Source organism: Antedon mediterranea, chromosome 1, assembly GCF_964355755.1.
Source record: "Antedon mediterranea chromosome 1, ecAntMedi1.1, whole genome shotgun sequence".
In the NCBI taxonomy this organism is placed as follows: Eukaryota; Metazoa; Echinodermata; class Crinoidea; order Comatulida; family Antedonidae; genus Antedon; species Antedon mediterranea.
This window is the reverse complement of record NC_092670.1, coordinates 37324371-37345014: the sequence shown is the minus strand read 5'-3', so window position 1 is coordinate 37345014 and position 20644 is coordinate 37324371. Positions and strand designations below refer to the sequence as shown.

Here is a 20644-nt window from a genome sequence, read left to right as displayed (position 1 = left end):
TGATGATATAATGGTTGTGGTGACAATTGATGATATAATGGTTTCGGTGACAATTGTTGATATAATGGTTGTGGTGACAATTGTTGATATAACGGTTGTGGTAACAAGTGATGATAATGGTTGTGGTGACAATTGACAGGGTTATAGTGTTAATTGTGGTTGATAATCATAGTTGTAATGACAATTGGTGATGGTTGTGGTGACAATTGATGATACTCAGAATGGTTGTGGTGACAATTGATGATTGGGGTTATGGCGACAAATGATGATTTAATGGTTTTAGTGACAATTGATGATGGTTCTGGTGACAATTAATGATGGTTTTGGTGACAATTGATGATGGTTTTGGTGACAATTGATGATGGTTGTGGTGACAATGTTGATTAGGGTTATGGTGACAATTGTTGTTGATCATAGTTGTGGTAACAATATATGGTGGTTATGGTGACAATGTATGATGTTTGTGGTGAATTGTGGTGACAAATGCTGATTTGATGGTGGCTGTGGTGGCGATGATGGTTAAAATACTGACAACCAATGTGGTACAGGGAAAATGGAAGGGCGATGGTGATAATAAGGAAATTATAATGGTAAAATCATAAAGTCGATGTTATCAACTGATTATGATGAAGATGATAATGTTAAAATGATATATTATTGATAAGGTAATGATTATAACATTGTGATTACTGATGGGGATAATGGTAACATTATATAATATTTATGTAGAATGATGGCAACATAACAATGTTGATGTTTGTGATGTTATCATTGTAAGGATGACCACGATAAAATGATATATATGACATGTTTTAGATTTTATCAATTGATTATGATAGGGTTGATATTAGTAAATGATATAATATTGATGACAGATTATGTTTGTTCGATGTTTGTTATGTTATCAATTGATTATGATGGGGATGAATGGTAAAAAGATATAATTGACGAACAATGATGATAATATTATTATGATGGTTATGATAATGACGATACTATAGTCATAACAACAAAGAATATACCAATACATTTATATTATTATTATTGTTATATTATTACATAAATAGCTTACCTTTAAGCAATGCGTACCAGTTCGTACCTCCTCGGTAAACAAAACGGTATTTTTAGAAGAAAAAAAACCGATTTCTTTGATGAAAAGCTATGATTTTAAAGATCGAGGAATTATATTTCAGGATGAAATCAGCATTCGTCCTAACACAACATTCTTAGTGCAAATCCAACAGATTAGCTTTAAGAGTAAAAGTGATGACATTACATTTTTGTTCGGATCAAGTGAGACCCATGCAGTCACGTTAAAACACTCAACTTACTTAATATCGAACGTGATTGGTTGGACGTGCACTCGTTCACTAGCGATTAGCCAATCAGAATAACGGAACTTGAAAACCGAGAGTTGTGAATGAATCCCATCATTGGCTCTTTGATTAAAAATGACAGAATCGGAATTGCGCAAAATGAAATTGTTTAAAGCTCTGTCTACACTATCAAAGTTTATGTTACATGTGATGTTCCCATAGCCCTATATGGACATGATGATGTCATATCACTACCATACTTAAGCATATCACTACCATATTTAAGCATATCAATAACATATTTGGGCACATGACATTATTTTTGTCACATAAGAGTTTGATAGTGCAGACAAGGCTTTATACAATGTAACGAGTTCGTTCCAAAGATATTTAATGATGATATTAATTAATAAAGATATTTTAATAAACAATGATACTTACGTTAGCATGAATATTAGCTGTTAATGATGATACTAATGTGTATTAAAAATGACAGCAAGAAAGAACATCTTATTATGCAAAATATATATACTCATTAATCCTAGGTCGACGTCCACCTGCACATACTGCACTGGATGACGTTGATACTTCCTTGCACACGTCACCAAGTCATCCCGCCCTATTTACGATGCTTTCCTCGGATCGTCAGTAAATGAAAACACTATATACTTTTCACATTAGCTAGTATAGATCTAAAATTGCAATGTTGAGATTATGTTGCTTAATTTTTAATTAGAAACTTGTATACGTTTCCGGGCGGGGGGCGAACGCCATTTTAGTCATCAACAGCAGTATACGACACCTAAACCCTTGAAAACTAGGTTAGAGCTCACGGTGAAGATGATTTCCTCCGGGGAGAAACTATCATTCGAGATGTATGTGAATAATTACTATTGCAACATGGACACATTTAAGTGCAATCCCATGATAATTCCAGTTTGCCGATGTTCACTGACGATCGCCGCCAACTTACTTATGCCCGTCCTTGGCGCGAAAGCACATAGGAATTCAATGCTGTAGAATGGGTATACAGCTTATCAGAATGTATACAACATGCTTAGGGGTTTAATGTCCATTTTATTTTATAATCTCTGGTGATATATTTTGCTGTATTTAACAGAAAGGTGACTGACATAATATATAACAATATTTATCATAAAAATGGTATATTTATAATTTATTTCTGCATGGTTATCGTAATTAATGCTGCTATGGCTCCCAAACGCTAAATGTTATAACAAAAAGTATAAAAAAGTACCGAAATAATTTCTTATAGGCCTAAAGTATTATATATTCCTCATTAAAATTTAGCGCCTATTTAGCCCATGCTGCCCGATAACTACTTTTGAAGCGACACTGGTGGTGGTATCGGTACCCACAACAATTAATTAGGTCTACTAAAGAACAAGATAATTATCACGTCTAAATATAGAAATAAAAGAATAGGTACAAAAGAAAAAGATTTATTAAAAACAAAAAAATACAAAAAAATAATATTCGTTAACTCAAGTAAGTTAAAAAAAATCGCAAACTACATCTATCAACGGTCGGCATATTGTCAACTCTATAAACTGAACGTATTTAAAATGTTAAACGTGTTAGTGTAAGTTGTGTTGCCAGAGCCCAAACAATCAATTTCTGTGGTCCGATGTATCATTTTTGTACACGGACAAACATGATGTACGATTTAATAGAAATTAACAGCAAACGATCAACTATAGATTTTTTCTCTATCATATCATGTAAATTGATGTAAAACAGGATTGCCATCTTTAGTGAGAAGGATAGTGAATGAATTCACTTGTGATTATCCTTTGCAATTTGCCTAAAGTGGGAATAAAATAATGTCGTTTTATTGAGTTAATGTTTCCATAGGAGCGCAATATTTATACGCGCGCGTACAGATACTGTTAAATATTAATTGCGTCTCTTCGTGTCATGTAATTGATAAAACAATTTTGACGCATCGACACGAAATATGAACAACCGGCCGGGAAAAAAACTTAAAATTTCGAGTAAATTTGCAAGTGAAAATTGGTGTGGTACGACTTTGTATGGTGCGCTAAACGCGTCAAATATGTACGTACCATCACCATAATTATTGAAATTATCGATACTTTTATGTAACGACCAGTCAATGTGCTTTAAACAGTCCTAGATTTGTTTGTATCAAACCTGTTAGTGGCGGTAATTATCGTTGTTGGTTTCGATTAAATAAAATAAAAATAAAATAGTATCGGTATCTATATATACATAAAAAAGGACAAAATGAAGATGTCGTAATAATAGATTTGTGTGACATTGAATTACATTAGAAGTTATTTAATTGGATTTCACGTCTAATATTGTTAGCTTTCCGGCGAGTAATTAAATCGCATGTTATGTGATTGAATGTCTTGTTATGTTAGTTTATTAGAGATGATTTTGAGAATATTTTAAAATAAAATGTTAATTTAGATGACAAAACCGAAACAAAACGATGACGATAAAGCGTTGATGACGATGATGATAACATGAATTACAACCACGAGGACGAAGATACTAATTAGGCAACTGTACATAAAATGTACTTTGACTTTTACGTAATACGAAAGGCTACCTATTAACGATAATACAGCCTATATACTGATACCCTGATACACACTACCCTACTTTGTTGATCGCGTGTTAAGACCGCGTGTTAAAACGCGCACATAAAAAAAAACACGTATAATAAAAACAAAATACGGAATCAAAATCTTTAAAATCGAATTTCTTCGCGGCTTTTTAACGTATTCGATGCGTCTTTATAATACAAAGTAGTTTTAACTCAACGCACCACTTTTGTTTACGACTCATTTATCTGCCTAAAACCATTAGGAAACAGTCGGATTTGACAACGCACGTGGGTCAGTGTCAAACTCAAAACTATGTAATCCGCTAAATGCTATAGTTGCTACCGAATACCCTTGTTGTTAACACATAAAGTCTCATTATTACGTTTCAATTAATGGACAATGAGTCTAAAGTCGTTAGAAAAAGTGACCTTAATTTCAGGCATTAATACCGAGTCGGTAATACCATGGTCCTTGTTCTAAAATACTATGTTATAATAGTTCATCTGTGTTAGTATTAAAACGAAGAAACCACACTTTGACACGAGCATTCAAAAGTTGATAACAATATAAGGCTTTTGTACGCGCGCGTCAACTTCGTGGTGTGTTAATAAAAAAAAATCTGGCATGGAATGAACCATCAGCCATCTGCAGGAACATGTTATTGGGACGTAAATAATATTTGTATGTATTTCTATTTATATATTTTGTTATTGCGTCACACAATAACATGGCCGAGAATTAATGATAAACAACATAAAACAAAATACGTTGAACCAACAGTATCGTAACGTTCAAAAGTCGTTATTATTTTTTATTTTTAGATATGATCTTCTTTCGACTAAATAAAAATGCATTATTGTGTTATTATGTGCAACTATTGTCAACGCGCGCGTACAAAAGTGGCTACTATATTATTGTCAACGTTTGAACGCGCACGTACAAAAGCTGCTTTATGCTTTATCATCAACATTTTAACGCAAAAGAGTATATATAATCTGTGTGGTGTCACTGATGAATAGTAAACTTTACTTCAGTGCCCTTCTTTATGTTCTAACACCTAAGGTAAACAACATTGCAATCAATATCATAGCAATCCGCAATGTACCTCTCACGTTATGTTATCTCTCTATATCAATTAGAACACTCCTCGCAAAGTGTCTTAGAATTATACTGATTGACAATCAGGATCGCTTGAACGACTTAACTATGTGAAACTCTATATGCCTGCTAATAATTCCATTCCGTAGAACTAATCGATTCATTAACTTCCTAATCGGTTTGATTTTTTTTCCTATGTTAGAATATTTTTCTATTCCTTTTAGCAAAATTGAAGCAACAAATGTTTCGTGCGTTTTAGTTTAATGAGTATTAGTAAACAAGAATTTGCCAGTGCGTTTTGTGCTTACGTAAAAGCGAGCCTTCGAAATTTACCTGTTTCGTATCCTTTTTTAAACCCGTGCCATGAGCTACGATCAGAGGTTATCCATTCACTTGACATATCCAGTAAGAAGACCCCGGATTCTGAGAACACTGGACATATGATAATCGCATCGACGCTAGAGTTTCAAATATGGTGTGTAATTTACGTGCTTTTAATGGAAAAAGTTTACGAAAAGTTTTGATTTTCTTTTCTTTCATGTTATTTATTTATTTATTTATTTTTATTTATTTATTCGACTTCTCACTAACTCAGTTAGTGAAGGATCTGGACCAACAGGTGGTAAACACCTCTAAAACGGTTCAGTCCCAATTTGCACAGTGGCAGTGTATGATGTAAATCACGCGCGACGCGAGTAGTGTGCGAGGTATTTTGGCAGCTACATCATTGCAGTGATCCGAGTTATGTGTCGCCTAGTCAGGATTAAATAACGAAATATTTTGATTTAACATACCATTATACGGTCAAAACACAACTTGGTGACAGAATCATAAATTGTAGGATAATGTTATACACTGTAATAATTGCATACCCGTGTTGCATTGCGTTAAAGCCTGATAGATAGATTCGCCCTATTGACCAGACTACAGGCAATAACGATGTGTAAAACATACGGTACAATGTTTTTAATTGTAAATATAGAATAATTCTTAAAACTATAAGAAAGAAGTATTTAGTAAGTTTTTAGTCGCGACTCTACAGCTCACTATGTCGGTCGGTTGGTCGGTAAACGCTAACTTGAAACGCGGACTTTTAATGCGCCGCTGCGCCAACAGGTCACTAACCCTGGATCGACATAAGAATTTGCTAGCAGCCATTTTGTTTATAATTTATTAGAATCGATGCCAGGTGAATAATTTGTTTAATTATGAAGACTATTAGTAGGAATTCAATCAATCGTCTGAAGTAATTGATCGATGGAGCGTTGTAAAATGATCAGTTATAATATCTGGTAATTCAACCTGGCTCAAGTGCGTTTCGAAGCTTTTAAGATGACGCGTTAAAACGATACAGAAACCCGTCATCTATCAATCACTATACATAACAGTAGAACAAACTGTGTAGGATAATGATGTTTGAATAGAAACGTTGCCACGACCTCTAGCCTAGGGACCAGAATCCACCAACTGTGTCGGGGAATAGGGCTAGAGCGATGGAGTGGAAATGTTGTCGCAAAACGAAAGCTCCCTATGTGCCATAGTTTCAGTGGCGTAACGCAGAGGCCCTGGTTTAGGCCCTCCAACGACATATTTTCCTCCGGGCACTGCTGCTCAGCCCCCCCCCCCCCATAAGCTCCGGGGTCCCTGGGTTTAGCCAGTGAGCGCCCACGGCCGTTACGTTACTGCATAGTTTAAGTTCCACCACCAGAGAAGAGAAAAATTTCGCTCTTTCTGGTCCCACTGAACTGTATAGACGAGTATATTATGACACGAGTTACAACGCAGAATTCTTAGCTCACGCACAGTACTATACAAAATGTATACTGTAACATGTTTAGAAAGCATAAAAATCGTAGACCAAACCCTAATACCATATGTTTTCCTTTCAATAAGGTCCACTGCCGATCAGATCAACGGTTGTGGACTGTCCGGAGACTAGGCCTGTGTGGTCTACCTTTTTGGGTATCTATCATTCTAATTAAAAGTGATTATAATAAAGAATAAGCCAAAACAACCAATGCATACTTTCAATTTTATCAGTCATCTACTAAATTTGGAGATCTGGCTCAGTAATTTAGTGGTCGACAAATTTCCATGGTTTTATCACCAAACATTCCCAACAACACGATTATGTTATAATTCCTATATAAATTGCCGATTTCCTCGGAGAGGTTTCCTTAATCCGTATTATGTAAACATTGTAATTCTGTTGAGTTGACGTTTCATATCGGAGCATTTTCGATTTGAACTTCGTCTTTCCTCTTTCCAAATCAAATTAAAAGAGACACGCGGTGTAAATACATAGGCCTACATACATGTGGTTTTGCTTTAATCTTACAGAAACAGAAGTAACTGATGTCAGGTGACTGTGTGCGAGTCAGAAATCTCACGGGTTCTAAAACGAGGTAGTACAAGTAACAAGAAATGAACCGTTTAATTCTAGTTGACTTTAAATTTCCAATACAAACAATTTCTGTTTATATTTTTTGTTATTTGTTCTTTATACTGGGTAGCCTCTTCAGTCAAAGACTGTTCTCCCAGAGGGTCTAGTGTGATGAGTTTGTGACAGTGGCTGTGTGTGAACTAACCTCCTACTCGTCTCGAAAGATGTACTAGGTTCATGAACCAGATGTGTACACTGGAACTACGGTTTATAATCCTTATCCGAGAATACCATGAAGCGAGTGAGCTTCGAACTGTTGCCGATGTATGGCAAGGTATTACGGTTTCACTGTTTTAAGCACTGGGCCACTCATTCGCTTTATTTGCTTGATATTAAAACGTCTGTGATCGATAATGGTTAAATGGTATAGAAACTAGTATTTGCAGCATTTAGGCTATATCCTGTGTTGGCCTAGTTTTCAGAAGGCAAAGAAATATACACGACGAAAGATATGGCCACATTACACTGATTATTTACTTTCATTTAAAACCTCTTGCATAACATTAATCACGGCGGAAAACCGTAATAAACTTTGAAACAATTACGGCTAAATGGATGATCGACCCAAATATGTAATTTAAATAACAATTAATGGATAACTTGACATCCAAGGATTTACTAATTAAATTTGTTCGTTAATTACCTGAAGAACATCATTACAAAGTTAGCATGGTATAGTTATGGAAGAGGCAATAATAAATATTTAGAAACAAACACAAAGTGAAATGGCATACATAGTTGTCACGTACGGCATAATTTAAATAAATCGCGCTCGATTTGAAAGCCTTTGGAGCACATACTATTTTGACAACAGAGCATTATAGTAGACGTAGACTCTGTGATTTTGCCGTTTACATTATAATAAACTGTAGAATGATTGATTAGATGAACGCAATAAATCGCACTCGGTTTGAAAGCCTTTGGAGCACATATAATTTGAAAACAGAGCATTACAGTAGACGTATGATGTAAGAATCTGTGATTTTGTCGTTTACATAATAAACTGTAGAATAATTGATTGATAGATTGATTGATTAGATGATGAACGATGATGACAAAATTAATCGATTAAGAAGCATGTAGATGGTTTGGAATAAAGCTATGTCCACACACAAGCTTCATCTAGTTAGTCGTAAGGTGTACACTGTAGTTGAGTATGTATACAGCTTTAAGCTGGTGTAACCATGCTTTAATCATAAATCAAAATTATTTACATGTACTTTTTCTTTCTACTCAGCTAAGAGTAGATAAGATAGTTAATATTGAGAACACAAAACCGATCAGCTTTTTAACGAAAACGTGCAGTTTATCTTAATGGTACTTTATTTAGCGACATTTCGTTTCACGACGCACCATGCGACTGTCGAGTCGAATAGTCATTCTGTGCCATTGTGGTATTACAGGCCATCTAAAATACCTTAATATTAAGTGCACTATATCATGCGCAGAATATTTTCTAAGTGACTTATGTAAATTAGTAACAGCATGTTGTTTTTTTAGTATTTTCAATTTTGGAAACGAATTGTTATATAATTGAACCATCAAGATAACTAAATGTTGAAAAGAAAATATTTCAATTCAATTTGAAAAAGATTCAATTTGCCTTATGACATTGCACGATCGACGACAAAACTACGTCATGTTAGTACATTGTACGCATGCGAGTCCTTGCTCCTCACCTCGACACAGGTTTAATGGTGACCGACGTCCAAACTAATAGTCATGTTAGTACATTGTTGTACGGATGCGTGTCCTTGTTCCTCACCTCGACACAGGTTTAATGGTTTCTGGGGACAGGTGACCGACGACACATCGATTGACCTGACCTGACCTATGTTGGTCGTCGGTCTTCAGTCGTCGTCGCAAATCGACAGCGCTTTCTATCAAACTTCTTCTCCATTGATTAAATTTAATTTTAACCGTTCACCAATTAATCCATCAATCAATTAGTTCGGATACGCTGTAGGCATATCCATAAAATGTACATGAATGTGTAATTCAAATTAAGTAGGCGTTTTACCTGAAATGTTTGATGTTAAAGTTTACAACGAATAACAAACGATTTGTATTTTAATTAAATTAGTGTTTATATACCAAGTGAAACCATGTTATGGCTCTTTCATTTGAGATGTCCTAGTAAATAATACGAACTAAAGCTCTGTCTACACTATCAAACTTTTGACAAAAAAATTCGCTGTGCCCATTGACATGATGATGTCATATCACTACCATATTCGGCCATATTACTACCATATTTGCAAACATCTTTTTTTTGTCCACTAGTTTGATAGTGTAGCCAGAGCCTAAACGATAACACATTAGTTTAGTCAGGTTGGTGAACTGATTGCTAATGATACACTATACGTACTAAACAATTCCAGGTGATGTTTAGCTGTAACAAGGATGTGACTCAATCGAAGCTGTACATTTCAAATGCATTTTAGATGTAACGTGTCACTCTAGGCTATGCGTTTATGCTGGAAGACTTGACACCTACACCGTATGATTGAACAAGCGACGCGGCATTCATTGCAAATTATGACGCGGTATTCATTTAAAATTGTGACGCGGCATTCATTGTAAATTGCGAAGCGGCATTCATTTCAAATTGCGATGTGACATTCAATTCAAATACCGGCGCTTTTATTATTTTGTTCAAAAAAGATGTTTGATGCCTTTGAAAACCATTGTTGGAATTGTTCAAATCAAATTAAAAAATAACTTGGTTTTTCTTGAATTTATTATTTACAATATTTATTCAAGACCGCATAGATTCGAAAGTGGTGCTAATTCGTTCATTTACCGTACTATCATTATTTATGTGCGCGAACAATCGATATTTCGGTCATTTTACCTTTATTCAGATATTCGATATACAGATTTGATGATGAGAGAAGTCATCGAAACAAAACATCGTTTTATGAGCGAGAAGTTCGACCTCAAGATGCGTCATTTTACCACAACCATGGCATGTTGTGTCACAACGCAGGGGAAAGGATGGGTTCAGAACGCCGGGTGGGGATATGGTGAGAACGCAGGGGAGGGGAAGGGGTGAGGACGTAGGCCTACAAGTCGGAGACCTTTTTTTTAAGTATCATACCACAAACAACGGTATTCTATAAAGCTTGGTTCCTACTATCGACGTAACGTAATATACGCAACGTAAGCAAATGCCATTCTAATAATTGTGTTTTCCCCCGCCTGCGTGAAATCAAAACTGCGATGTTTGTAGCACTATTGCGTCGTCGATTCCCACTTGTGATTACGAAATACAGCACTTTGCATCGATACGTCGTAGCGTTGCGTTCTAGTGGGAACCACGCTTTAAGTAAAATCAACTTTCTAGGTCTCTAAAACACACCAATGAATACAGTTCAGTGTATAACCCCTTGCAGGGTATACACGCCCTATTTAACAGAGGTGTATAATGGAAAACCTAAATATTGATTTTTATGTGAGGTTAATCACACAAAATACGAATCTAATACTTCGGATAAACCCTCGCTGATAGTAATTCAACATCTTAACTCCTTCAGAGCCTTCCCTAGCCGTCGGCTGTTTAAATTATTTCTATTGATTGCATGCCATCAACCACTGTACTAATTGATATTTAATATGAAGGGAGGCCAGCTCATATGTCAATAATGTTATTATCAGTGTATTATCCAGTTCTCAATGATGTAAGTTAAACACATTTGCGTTAAGCTCTGTCCATATTATCAAACGATATTTGACAACAAAAAAAGTATGATGTGCCCAAATACGATAGTGATATTCCCAAATATGGTAGTGATGCGACATCATCATGTCCATTATATGGGCACATCACATTTTTTGTCACATAAAATGTGATAGTGTAGACAGAGCTTTAAGCTCAGCTTGTTGTTAAATTGAGTTTTTATAATATTATTTAAAACAAATACATTTTTCGTTTTTATTTATTTATTTTTGGTTTAATCATCTTCCAATACAAATACTATACGAAATAATAATAATAATACGTCAATATTATATAGCGGCGAGCGCTTACTGCACAAAGCTTCAAAGCCTGTTACATTATAACCCCGGTCATGTTTGGATCAAACACGTAACATATCTTGCCTAAGGATATTAGTAATGCGACATGAGCTTTGGATTCGAACTCACGATCAATAGTTCCCAACACACTGGTCCTCACAAAATATAATATATAGAAATGTCTATTTATATAACTGGAGAGATCAGAAACCATCATAGCAAACATAATAATCATACACAGTAGGCTTACACCTATATTTACAGGTTTTGTTTTATCATATATACTACAATGCAAAGCTCTGTCTACACTATCAGTGTAAATAACTAGTTTGACAAAAAAGTGTGATGTGCCCAAATATGGTAGTGGTATGACATCATCATATCCATATATGGGCACATTTGTTGTCACATAACCTTTGATAGTGTAGACAGAGCTTTATGACTAAATGTCACATCAAATGGATAAACCTATACTATACTATTGCCCACAGCGATGTTTTAAAATTGAAATAAATACACTGTTGATCAAAGATTATAAAGATTGTAGTGTTCGGTTTACACTTAACTTCAAATAAGTCGTGTAGTTCATTCAACCTGTGCTACATTCAATGTATGAGGGCGCTGACACGTTTGATTACAGATGCATTATTAAATACCTAAACCTACACTATCAAAGTTTATGTGACAAGAAATGTGATGTGCCCATATACTGTATATGGACATGATGATGTCATACCACTACCATATTTAGGCATATCACTACCACATTTGGGCACATCACACATTTTTTTGTTGTCAAACTAGTTTGATAGTGTAGATAGAGCTTTAGGTTTGATAACACATTTAAACAGATGTATTGTATTATTACAATCTGATTAGCACTGTGTCCTTATCAATAAAAAATCAACTATGCCGACATTTATTTAATTTAAAGTTTATTTTAAAACCGAAAATGCTGTTAACAAAACAACTCTCTCTTTTCTGAGGGATCATGTCTGTGCTGAATCGGTGTTAGTACTCCACAGTTAGTAAGATAATTAAATCCAACTCACAACTTAGCATCCATTTTGTCTTTTAATCTCAGATACTAAAGAGAGGGAGCAAGAGAGAAAAATAATAAATCAACATTACGATACTTATTCTTAATTAACTATGAAAATTGCACTATTATATAAAAGATGCACAAAAAAAGTACATTTTGCATTTTCCTTACATTTTTGCGACTTATAATGGCTTGCTGGACCCATAGCATCTCCATAGCAACGTTATTCCTAAGCTCTTTTAATTTTTCTGGATCAGATGGGTAAATCTTGTTGGCTACAATGATAATAATAATACTGTACAATAATTAAAGCAAAGGATGTAACGAAAGGATGTAGATGCAACGCAAGATGACCAATGGCAGGCGACAGTTCGATTATCCATCGCATTGTTATTGGTGAAATAACTTACGTTACGTCCTAGTGGGAACCAAGCTTTAGGGATGAAACATTTAAACTAACCTGATTGAACATTGAATGATAACTCAGAACCCCAGATTGATGTTTCATTATGAATTCCAAGTTTTGTTTGTTTTTCTTGATCAGTTTTAAAATTGTTTATAACAACTTGCACAGCATCTTTAACACTACCTTCCTTGTCTTTGTCATCTAATTGTTCAAAACTATAAGAGGGGGTAGGACCAGAATGTGTAACAGCTGATTGCAGACTATCATCAGCAAAACCTGGCATAGTATCAGACTTTGGAATGGTAGAAGATATATTGTCATTACCGTGAGAAATAACATCAGATACTACAGATGTTGGACTTTCATAACCAGAAGGAACACAATCGGACTTTTGATGGTCAGTGTAGACAATACTTTTATCCTCTTCAACTGACATTTTACTGACATGAGAGGTCAGGGAAGCACCGCTAGCAGCAGACGTGTCACTATAAATATCAGAGACAGCCGTGTCTGCATCATCAGCGCTCATAGGTGAAATGTCTATTGAGTGTCTGTCCGGTGGTGGCTCTTTATCATTTTTCATATTTTGATTTCCACTATCCTTCTCATTCAGGCTTCCTCTGTCTGCACTATCCCTGACAGGAAGAACATCAATTTCTCCGACAATATCTACAGAGCCAACAGAGTCTGAAACACCTGAAGCTGGATCATTGACATCTGAAGTAATTCCATCAGTCTGTATAGATGGTTCATTGACAACACATTCTTTGTTCTTTGATACAGTTCCTTCTCTTTCTGGAATTATAAAACCCTTCCCTTCATCTTGTAATCTTTCATCTATTTTATTTTGTTCTCCAACTCCAGCATCGAAATCTTTTTTACATTCTGTTGATTTGCTTCCTTTCACAGCCTTCCTAATATGGTATTTCTGAAACAACAATAATATTAAAATTTCAAAATATGATCAACAATCAGTAATGAATACAACATACAGTACTGTACTGTTTATATATAAATTCGGTTTTAAGATGTTAGAAAAAAAGTTTAATAAATTTTCACCTTTATATAATGACGTGGCCTGCAAGGCTGGTGTAAATGCCATTCTACGACAGTTTCATTACTATACTGCATCTCCAGTCTAAATGTCAATTCTTCATATTCTTTTCTTAATCTTGCTAGTTGTCTACGTACAATGAAGCCTCTAACAGCTGCCTAGAAAACAACAATGAGTCAATGTGTGTGTGAAATATAGTATTAATTATACACAAGTGTCTAGAGTATTTAGAGTTTAAGATATGAAAGGCTACTACTAGGCTAGGCCTACACTGCTAAAATTAGCCCTGGCCCTTGCTGGCTGGATGGTAGTAGTAGAGACTAGGCTAGTAGAGGGACTAAATAATCCTTTAGCCGGCCTCTAGTATGGCCAGCCTACCATCTAGGAGTACTGTAGTAGGTAGGCTCAGTATGTAAGTAGGCCCAATTATTTTGGTACGAGTTGGCATGATGGTACTGGTAGGGGTCATCAGACACCATATGGATGGTACGTACAGTAGGTACGGGCTAGGCCTAGCTAGCTAGAGTAGGCCTACCTAGGCCTAGGCCTAGACTAGAGGCTAGGTAGACCTCTCTCTAGGCTAATCTATAAGGCCTAACTAGCTAGGTACGCCTAGCATCATATAGGATAGTTAGTTAATAACCTAGTATAATTACAAAAACGTATTTTACCTGCAATATAGACAGTTTCGCTGAATCATGATTATTTAGAGTAAGACACTTTGAATATTCCGCCGCCATCCTACGCTACACCACACTATAGGCAACATATTACTGCTGCCATCAACGACGAGCCGATAGACGAGACGGTGTTTATTAGTTTTTTTCGCGCCATCAGTAGTTGCATGATATATTCAAAAAAGTGTTCTGATGTTTTACGTACTACGGCTAAAAAAATGGGTAATTGGAAACTTGGACTGGGCATGCGCAAAACCCAACGGACGTCTGGGAGAAGAGAGTCTATGACATGCAGGCAGTTGTCTGTGTAAAGACCTGTTCAATAAAAATAAATTATGTTTTCGTTTTGCCTGTCAATATCATTGTCAAAACAATCCTTATTTTATGGTAAATATTTTTGGCGAATAATGTGAAGAATTGTTTGATTAGTGTACTACGTTTGTCAGCAGCTGGGAAATTATAATTTTGTTTTACTTGATGGAAGCTTGGGGTATGTGGGTTCCGCTGTGAAATTAGAATGTTTGTTTACTGGAATGGAACGAATATATTTAGGGAGAACAAAATAAGATTTCAAGAACTGAATAATATAAAAAACGAATTACTACTTCGAGACAAGGAATGATGATGATGATGATGATGATGATCGAGAGAACGAAATAATTTCGAGGGAAATTATTTCGTTCTCTCGCGAAGTAGTAATTCGAATTTCGAATGAAATAATATTTCGAGATAACGAAATAGGTAGGCCCTATGCCTATATGATTTAGTGATATTCATTCCCTCGAAATAATAATACAGTAGGCTATATATTTTTCAAGTTGTCGATTTACTTCAAATTGACAACAGGTTGTATATACTCAATCAAAAACAAACAATTTAATTTGATTAGACTATATGTCTCCAGATATAATAATAGTAATATTTATTTCAATCCACTTGATATTTTGCGATTCAAGTTGGTATTCTAAGGAATTATAATTACCCTAACGGGAGTTGGTGAACGTCCAGTGCCCTAGTTTTTACGGGGTTAATATGATGTCGATGTCTCGATGGTCCTACTTTTTTATCGATGAAAGCTGCCCGGGTGGTTGCGGCCATTTTCAACAGCTAGTATTACAATATTCAATGCTGAAAATTGTCCAGTGGACACTTTCAAACACCGGACAGATTTAAATCTTACACCGGCCTTTGGAGTAATGCCTACCCCGGAATATGTAGGCCTACAGTACCACATAGGACTTAAAATTAGGACTATATTTATGTAAGACAACCTTTTTATTACTGATTGGTAAACAAAAATAATTGACAATAAATCATTATCTCTTCAATAATTTAATTATTTAAGATAGAACAATATTTAAAACTGTTACGTCGAGCAGCATTTTTTTGAAGAAATATTTCTTGCTAAAATATGAAACACATGGACCAACTCTTCGAGTTTTAAAAAAGTACTTAAAATTCTGTATTATATTTCTTTTACGCTTTAAACGTAAGTAAATTATTTGTCTATATGAGTATTAGCTTTGTATTTATACTAAAATAATAAAATATGTTAATCTGCTATAGACATTTTACCACCAATATAACGTACAGTAGGCCTACATATCGTTGAACGGTCCAAACAATCCGACACTTCCGACAAGTGAAAGAAATAGAAGGCTCATCAGCGTGTTCAGTGATCTTTCAGAAGCATTTAGTAACTCAGAAGATAAAGTCTTCCCATGAAAAAAAAATATCCCTCCATGGTTCTCCAAACTGGCAAATAATAAAAGTTTAACTTTTGTCATTTGTCAAGAAAGTTTTTCCAAAATTTGCTAATGTAGTCCAGTTAACAATAATCACAAAACAGACAAAAGTTTTTTAAAGGCTTAATCTACACTATCAAACCTATACACAATTTTGTGTTTGAAAACTCGGAGTTTGCTCGATATTATTCTAGTTTGCACTGCTAAAGTTCCTTGTGTAGACTTCTGCAAACCTGTTTTGTAAACTGGTCTACACTAGCAACAACTTTAACCTAACAACTTTACCACACTTTAAGAGTTTGCCAGAAAGTTGACTGGAGTGTTACTTCTGCAAAATGACGTAACTCACCGCAGGGTGGCGGTTTGTGATTGGTTTGGTGTGGAAGAGACGACGGTTTTTCACTACTGGTGCTGAAGATTTTCAGTAATAAATTTGTATTCTTTGTTTTGTTTTCGCCCTGATTTCAAAATAACAACACCAAACGAAATTGTACAAACAAAGAAAAGCCCACTGCATATGCATAGCCCACTGTATAGCGCCGTGTCGTACGATCCAGTTAGATCGTACAAATTATCTAAAGAATGAAAGAATAATGATATTAATTTTGATTTATGAATCATTTTGAACTTAGTTTAGCTCCAGAATTCATTACACTCGGGTACAATATTAAACGATGACTGTTTTTATGGCTGAAATGAAATCAAGATCTATACAGATTATTATATTACTATTATAGTTAGTAAAAGAACTATTTTAAAAGAATTACTTTTGTTTTAATATTACGGGGTATATTTGCGTAAAATTAAATTGGTAGAAGGAAAAATAAAACGTCTAGCCTAGGTCAACTACTCACCTGTTACAACTTGGCTAACTAATGATCCTATACCAAAGAAACAGTAAGCAACAGACACAGCCTCGGTTGATATACGTTTCCCAAATAACTCTACGCAAACGGGCAGCGGAAGTACCATGCACAGAGCCCTCGGTATACTGAGACCTGAAATTATTTATTTGACATTATTTCACACATCGCCATCAACTGTTGTCACAGATAAGTGAGCTGACGCGCGGACGGTGAATGCTTGACGACGCGCCAGCATTACGTTCTGGTTATAGTGGAAAACAAGACTAGCAGCAACGTATCTTTATAAAACTTACCTATAAATAACAGAATAACAAATGTGTTGGAAATGTCAAAGGTCAGCACAATTGAAATAACACAGAGAAGAAGATTCGAAATCGAAAGAATGAATGTTATCGAAACTGGCAGACAACTTGCGATGACCACGAAAACTACGCGCGTAATCAGACTACCAAATCCCATGAAACTCAATGTCCGCGCAATTTCTTCTGAAGATATACTTTTCTCATCCATAAAGTTCGCCTGTAAGAACAAAACAATAATCAAAACACTGTCATTTAGATTATAAAACAAATGTTCATTTGAAATAAGTAGATTACAAATAAACCTTTGACATAATATTATTGGCAATCTCCATGTTGTATAATTCCCACTAGATACATCATTCAGGTTTTCCTTTTAAAGTAATTGTATACCGTTGTATTCGCTGTAAATATCTATAGAACTATAATTATGTAATAAGCCTACTTACCGCACTCACAAAGCTGAATGTGATTCCAATTGAATAAAGAAGAAACATCGGCTGACATATCCAAAAATTAGAACTCCTTAACATTGTCTTTACCAAGATTATTTTGCTAATCTTTTCTTCGCTGAATGTTTCTATATCTTTAATTATATTTTCATCATTAAAATCATTATTTTCTTGTTTTGCTTTTAACTCTATCGGCACTGAATGTTTCATTTCATTAGTTATCTCCTGGTGATCTTTGGTGTTTGATATTGAACCATTGCAATTTTGTTTCAATATTGGCTTTTCCATCTCTAATTCCTGTAACAAGATTTTTTTGCTAGTTTTCTCTTCGCAGAATGGTAATTCTTTATCTTTAGGCTTATTGGTCTCTGTTCTCTCATCTTTGATATCGTTACTTTCTTGTTTTGCTTTCAACTCTGCTGATACTGGATTGTTTATTAACATTAACCTTAAATCATTCACCTGGTCGTTTTTGGTGTTTGGGATTGGACTGATTGCAGGTCTTAGTTTGTGTCAATGTTGGCTTTCCCATTGCTAATGATGCCGTCAATCCGATGCATATTGTGCATGCACCGTACATTCGTAAAGTGTAGAAAAATCCGTAAACTGAAAAGCATTTTTCCAGTAAAGGCGAAGTTATAGCAACACCTGGTAAAAGATGAAAATAATCAAGTCATTAGATATACGTAAAATGTCTAAATACATGAACATGAAGAGAACAACGTTACACATGCTCTGAAAATATTGATTCCGTATACATGTGGGAAAGTATATTATGTCATCCTGCATGCCGCTACTGTTACTGTTATCCCAGCACATTTTATGGTTGCTTCTGGATTCGAACATAATACATTCAGAATTTCACTCTTTCCTGCTGCATTCTATTACTTACCTGCTCCTAGTCCTGTGAGAACAGCAACGCATGCTCGGTTGTAACGCTTGCCAGAGAAGTAGAAGACCAGTAGATAGAGTGGAGGAATGTGTACAAAGCTTGATCCTACGCCAAACAATACTCCGTAGGAGAAAATCAACATCTTGACCTTGATCTAGACACGATGAGACTTGATCCGCACATGATGACTCCGGCGATGACGACGTCGTGGGCTACACACTTGACAGAGAAACGTTGTGAGTGGAGAAGCAAAATTCAAAAGTCCAACAGCAACTCCACCAGCAGTACCTGCAAAATAAGTTTCAGACAGGCACGTCATCACTCGTTAATTTATTATGGATCAGGTGTAGTATATTAGGCCCATGATTGTGTTTGCACAGACGATTGTAATAGTATTATAAATACAAACATTAATGTAGGTCTACTCTATTACCTAATAGATTACATAACACAGATCTATCTAGATTGGCTTACAACAATGTTTGTGTATAATCATGGAGTTATATTCTTTACTCCATGGTATAATATTATATATCTCAGATTTTTCGGCAATTCTACCTAGGCAGCGAGCAGGCTAATTTTGTTTATCTTATAGGGCCAGCAGGCATAGGAAATACCTTTATAATATTTTCTTAAGTCCTCGCTTGCAATCCCTTTACTTCTGTTGAAAAAAAACCCACACTTTTTGGGGGATTCAGTAAGGAAACAAACACGGGGCACTGATGTTTTTAGAAACGGAAGCGGGGAAGTGCCAATTATAGGTTAGAAGTACAATATGAACCCCTCCTTTGGTTGGGCCTTACACATACATGCATTGCAGTAAGGCGATATTCACCCGAAGAAAATCCCGTGAAGAGAAAAACAGGGGAGATCTACAAAAAAAAAATTAAGATGATTTATATGAAGATAAATTAATCACAGTGTGGATGATGTGGACTAGAATAACTAATAAGAACTTCCGATATACAGTAAACAAAACAGATGTCAGGGTTTCAGTGTATATAGCTAATTCTATTGTACGGTCACCTAAAGAAGCATGTGTCAATGTCAATAAACAAAGTAATTAACATACGATATATATTAAATTAAAGCAGGGAGTTGTGCAACTCCCTGTATGCACTACTGTTTTCTGTAGGTAGGCATAACTAATAAGTACGTACCAATCTCACTAGCCGTTGCATTAAATTGTTCTTGCAGCTTCAGATGAAAAATGTTGTAATTTAATGCGATTCCTAGAACCGACAAATTTAGAGAGAATCCAGCAACAACCAAAGCTAAACCTCTATGGAAATTTGTAAACATCGTGTTCATGGATCATGGAGTTATAAACAAGGATCATCCGCTGCTTTTTATTACTGTATCTGTCTAGCCTATATTTGTTCAATCATATCTACGGGCATTTATCAGTCGAGATAGCCAACCAGAGTCAAGTAAACATAACCAAAGAATTATATTCTTTGACATAACTCATCAAACCAGAAACCTCTTATATTTAGTTCGCGTTCGTATATTTCTGAGTGAATTCTGATCCCGAAAGGAATCTCAGGATCAGGTTGACCAGATAGATCATGGGACCTAAAACCATGCCTAGACCGATTTTCCGACTAGGCGAATTTGTTAGCGCGAATCAAATGCGTCAGCTTATACGCATGCGTAGAGAAGGATTTTGAAGATGGAAACATGAATACGAGACGCAACACATGCTTATATAGCGATTTCGATTCTTGCGAACAAATTCGC

At 35.4% G+C, this 20644-nt stretch overlaps 2 protein-coding genes across 4 annotated transcripts; both read right to left on the bottom strand.

Moving 5' to 3' along the window:
* Positions 1–11420: 11420 nt before the first annotated feature.
* On the bottom strand, positions 11421–14719 carry LOC140049832 (uncharacterized). Of its 3 annotated transcripts, none has more exons than XM_072094783.1 (5): positions 14645–14719; positions 13979–14131; positions 12974–13847; positions 12685–12788; positions 11421–12558 (listed from the first exon to the last, which is right to left on the bottom strand). In XM_072094783.1, exons 1-5 carry the CDS (start codon positions 14711–14713, stop codon positions 12520–12522), a joined length of 1239 nt encoding a protein of 412 aa, XP_071950884.1. In that variant the 5' UTR covers positions 14714–14719; the 3' UTR covers positions 11421–12519. The 3 variants fall into 3 exon arrangements, with proteins under 3 accessions (XP_071950884.1, XP_071950899.1, XP_071950891.1); XM_072094798.1 differs by having other exon boundaries at positions 13244–13847; XM_072094790.1 differs by lacking the exon at positions 12685–12788.
* A 1361-nt stretch (positions 14720–16080) lies between these two features.
* Positions 16081–19046, bottom strand: LOC140044794 (uncharacterized). The gene is made up of 6 exons (XM_072089462.1): positions 18905–19046; positions 18591–18660; positions 18010–18502; positions 17555–17780; positions 17250–17393; positions 16081–16970 (listed from the first exon to the last, which is right to left on the bottom strand). Exons 1-6 carry the CDS (start codon positions 19044–19046, stop codon positions 16798–16800), a joined length of 1248 nt encoding a protein of 415 aa, XP_071945563.1. The 3' UTR covers positions 16081–16797.
* Between the last annotated feature and the right edge of the window lie 1598 nt (positions 19047–20644).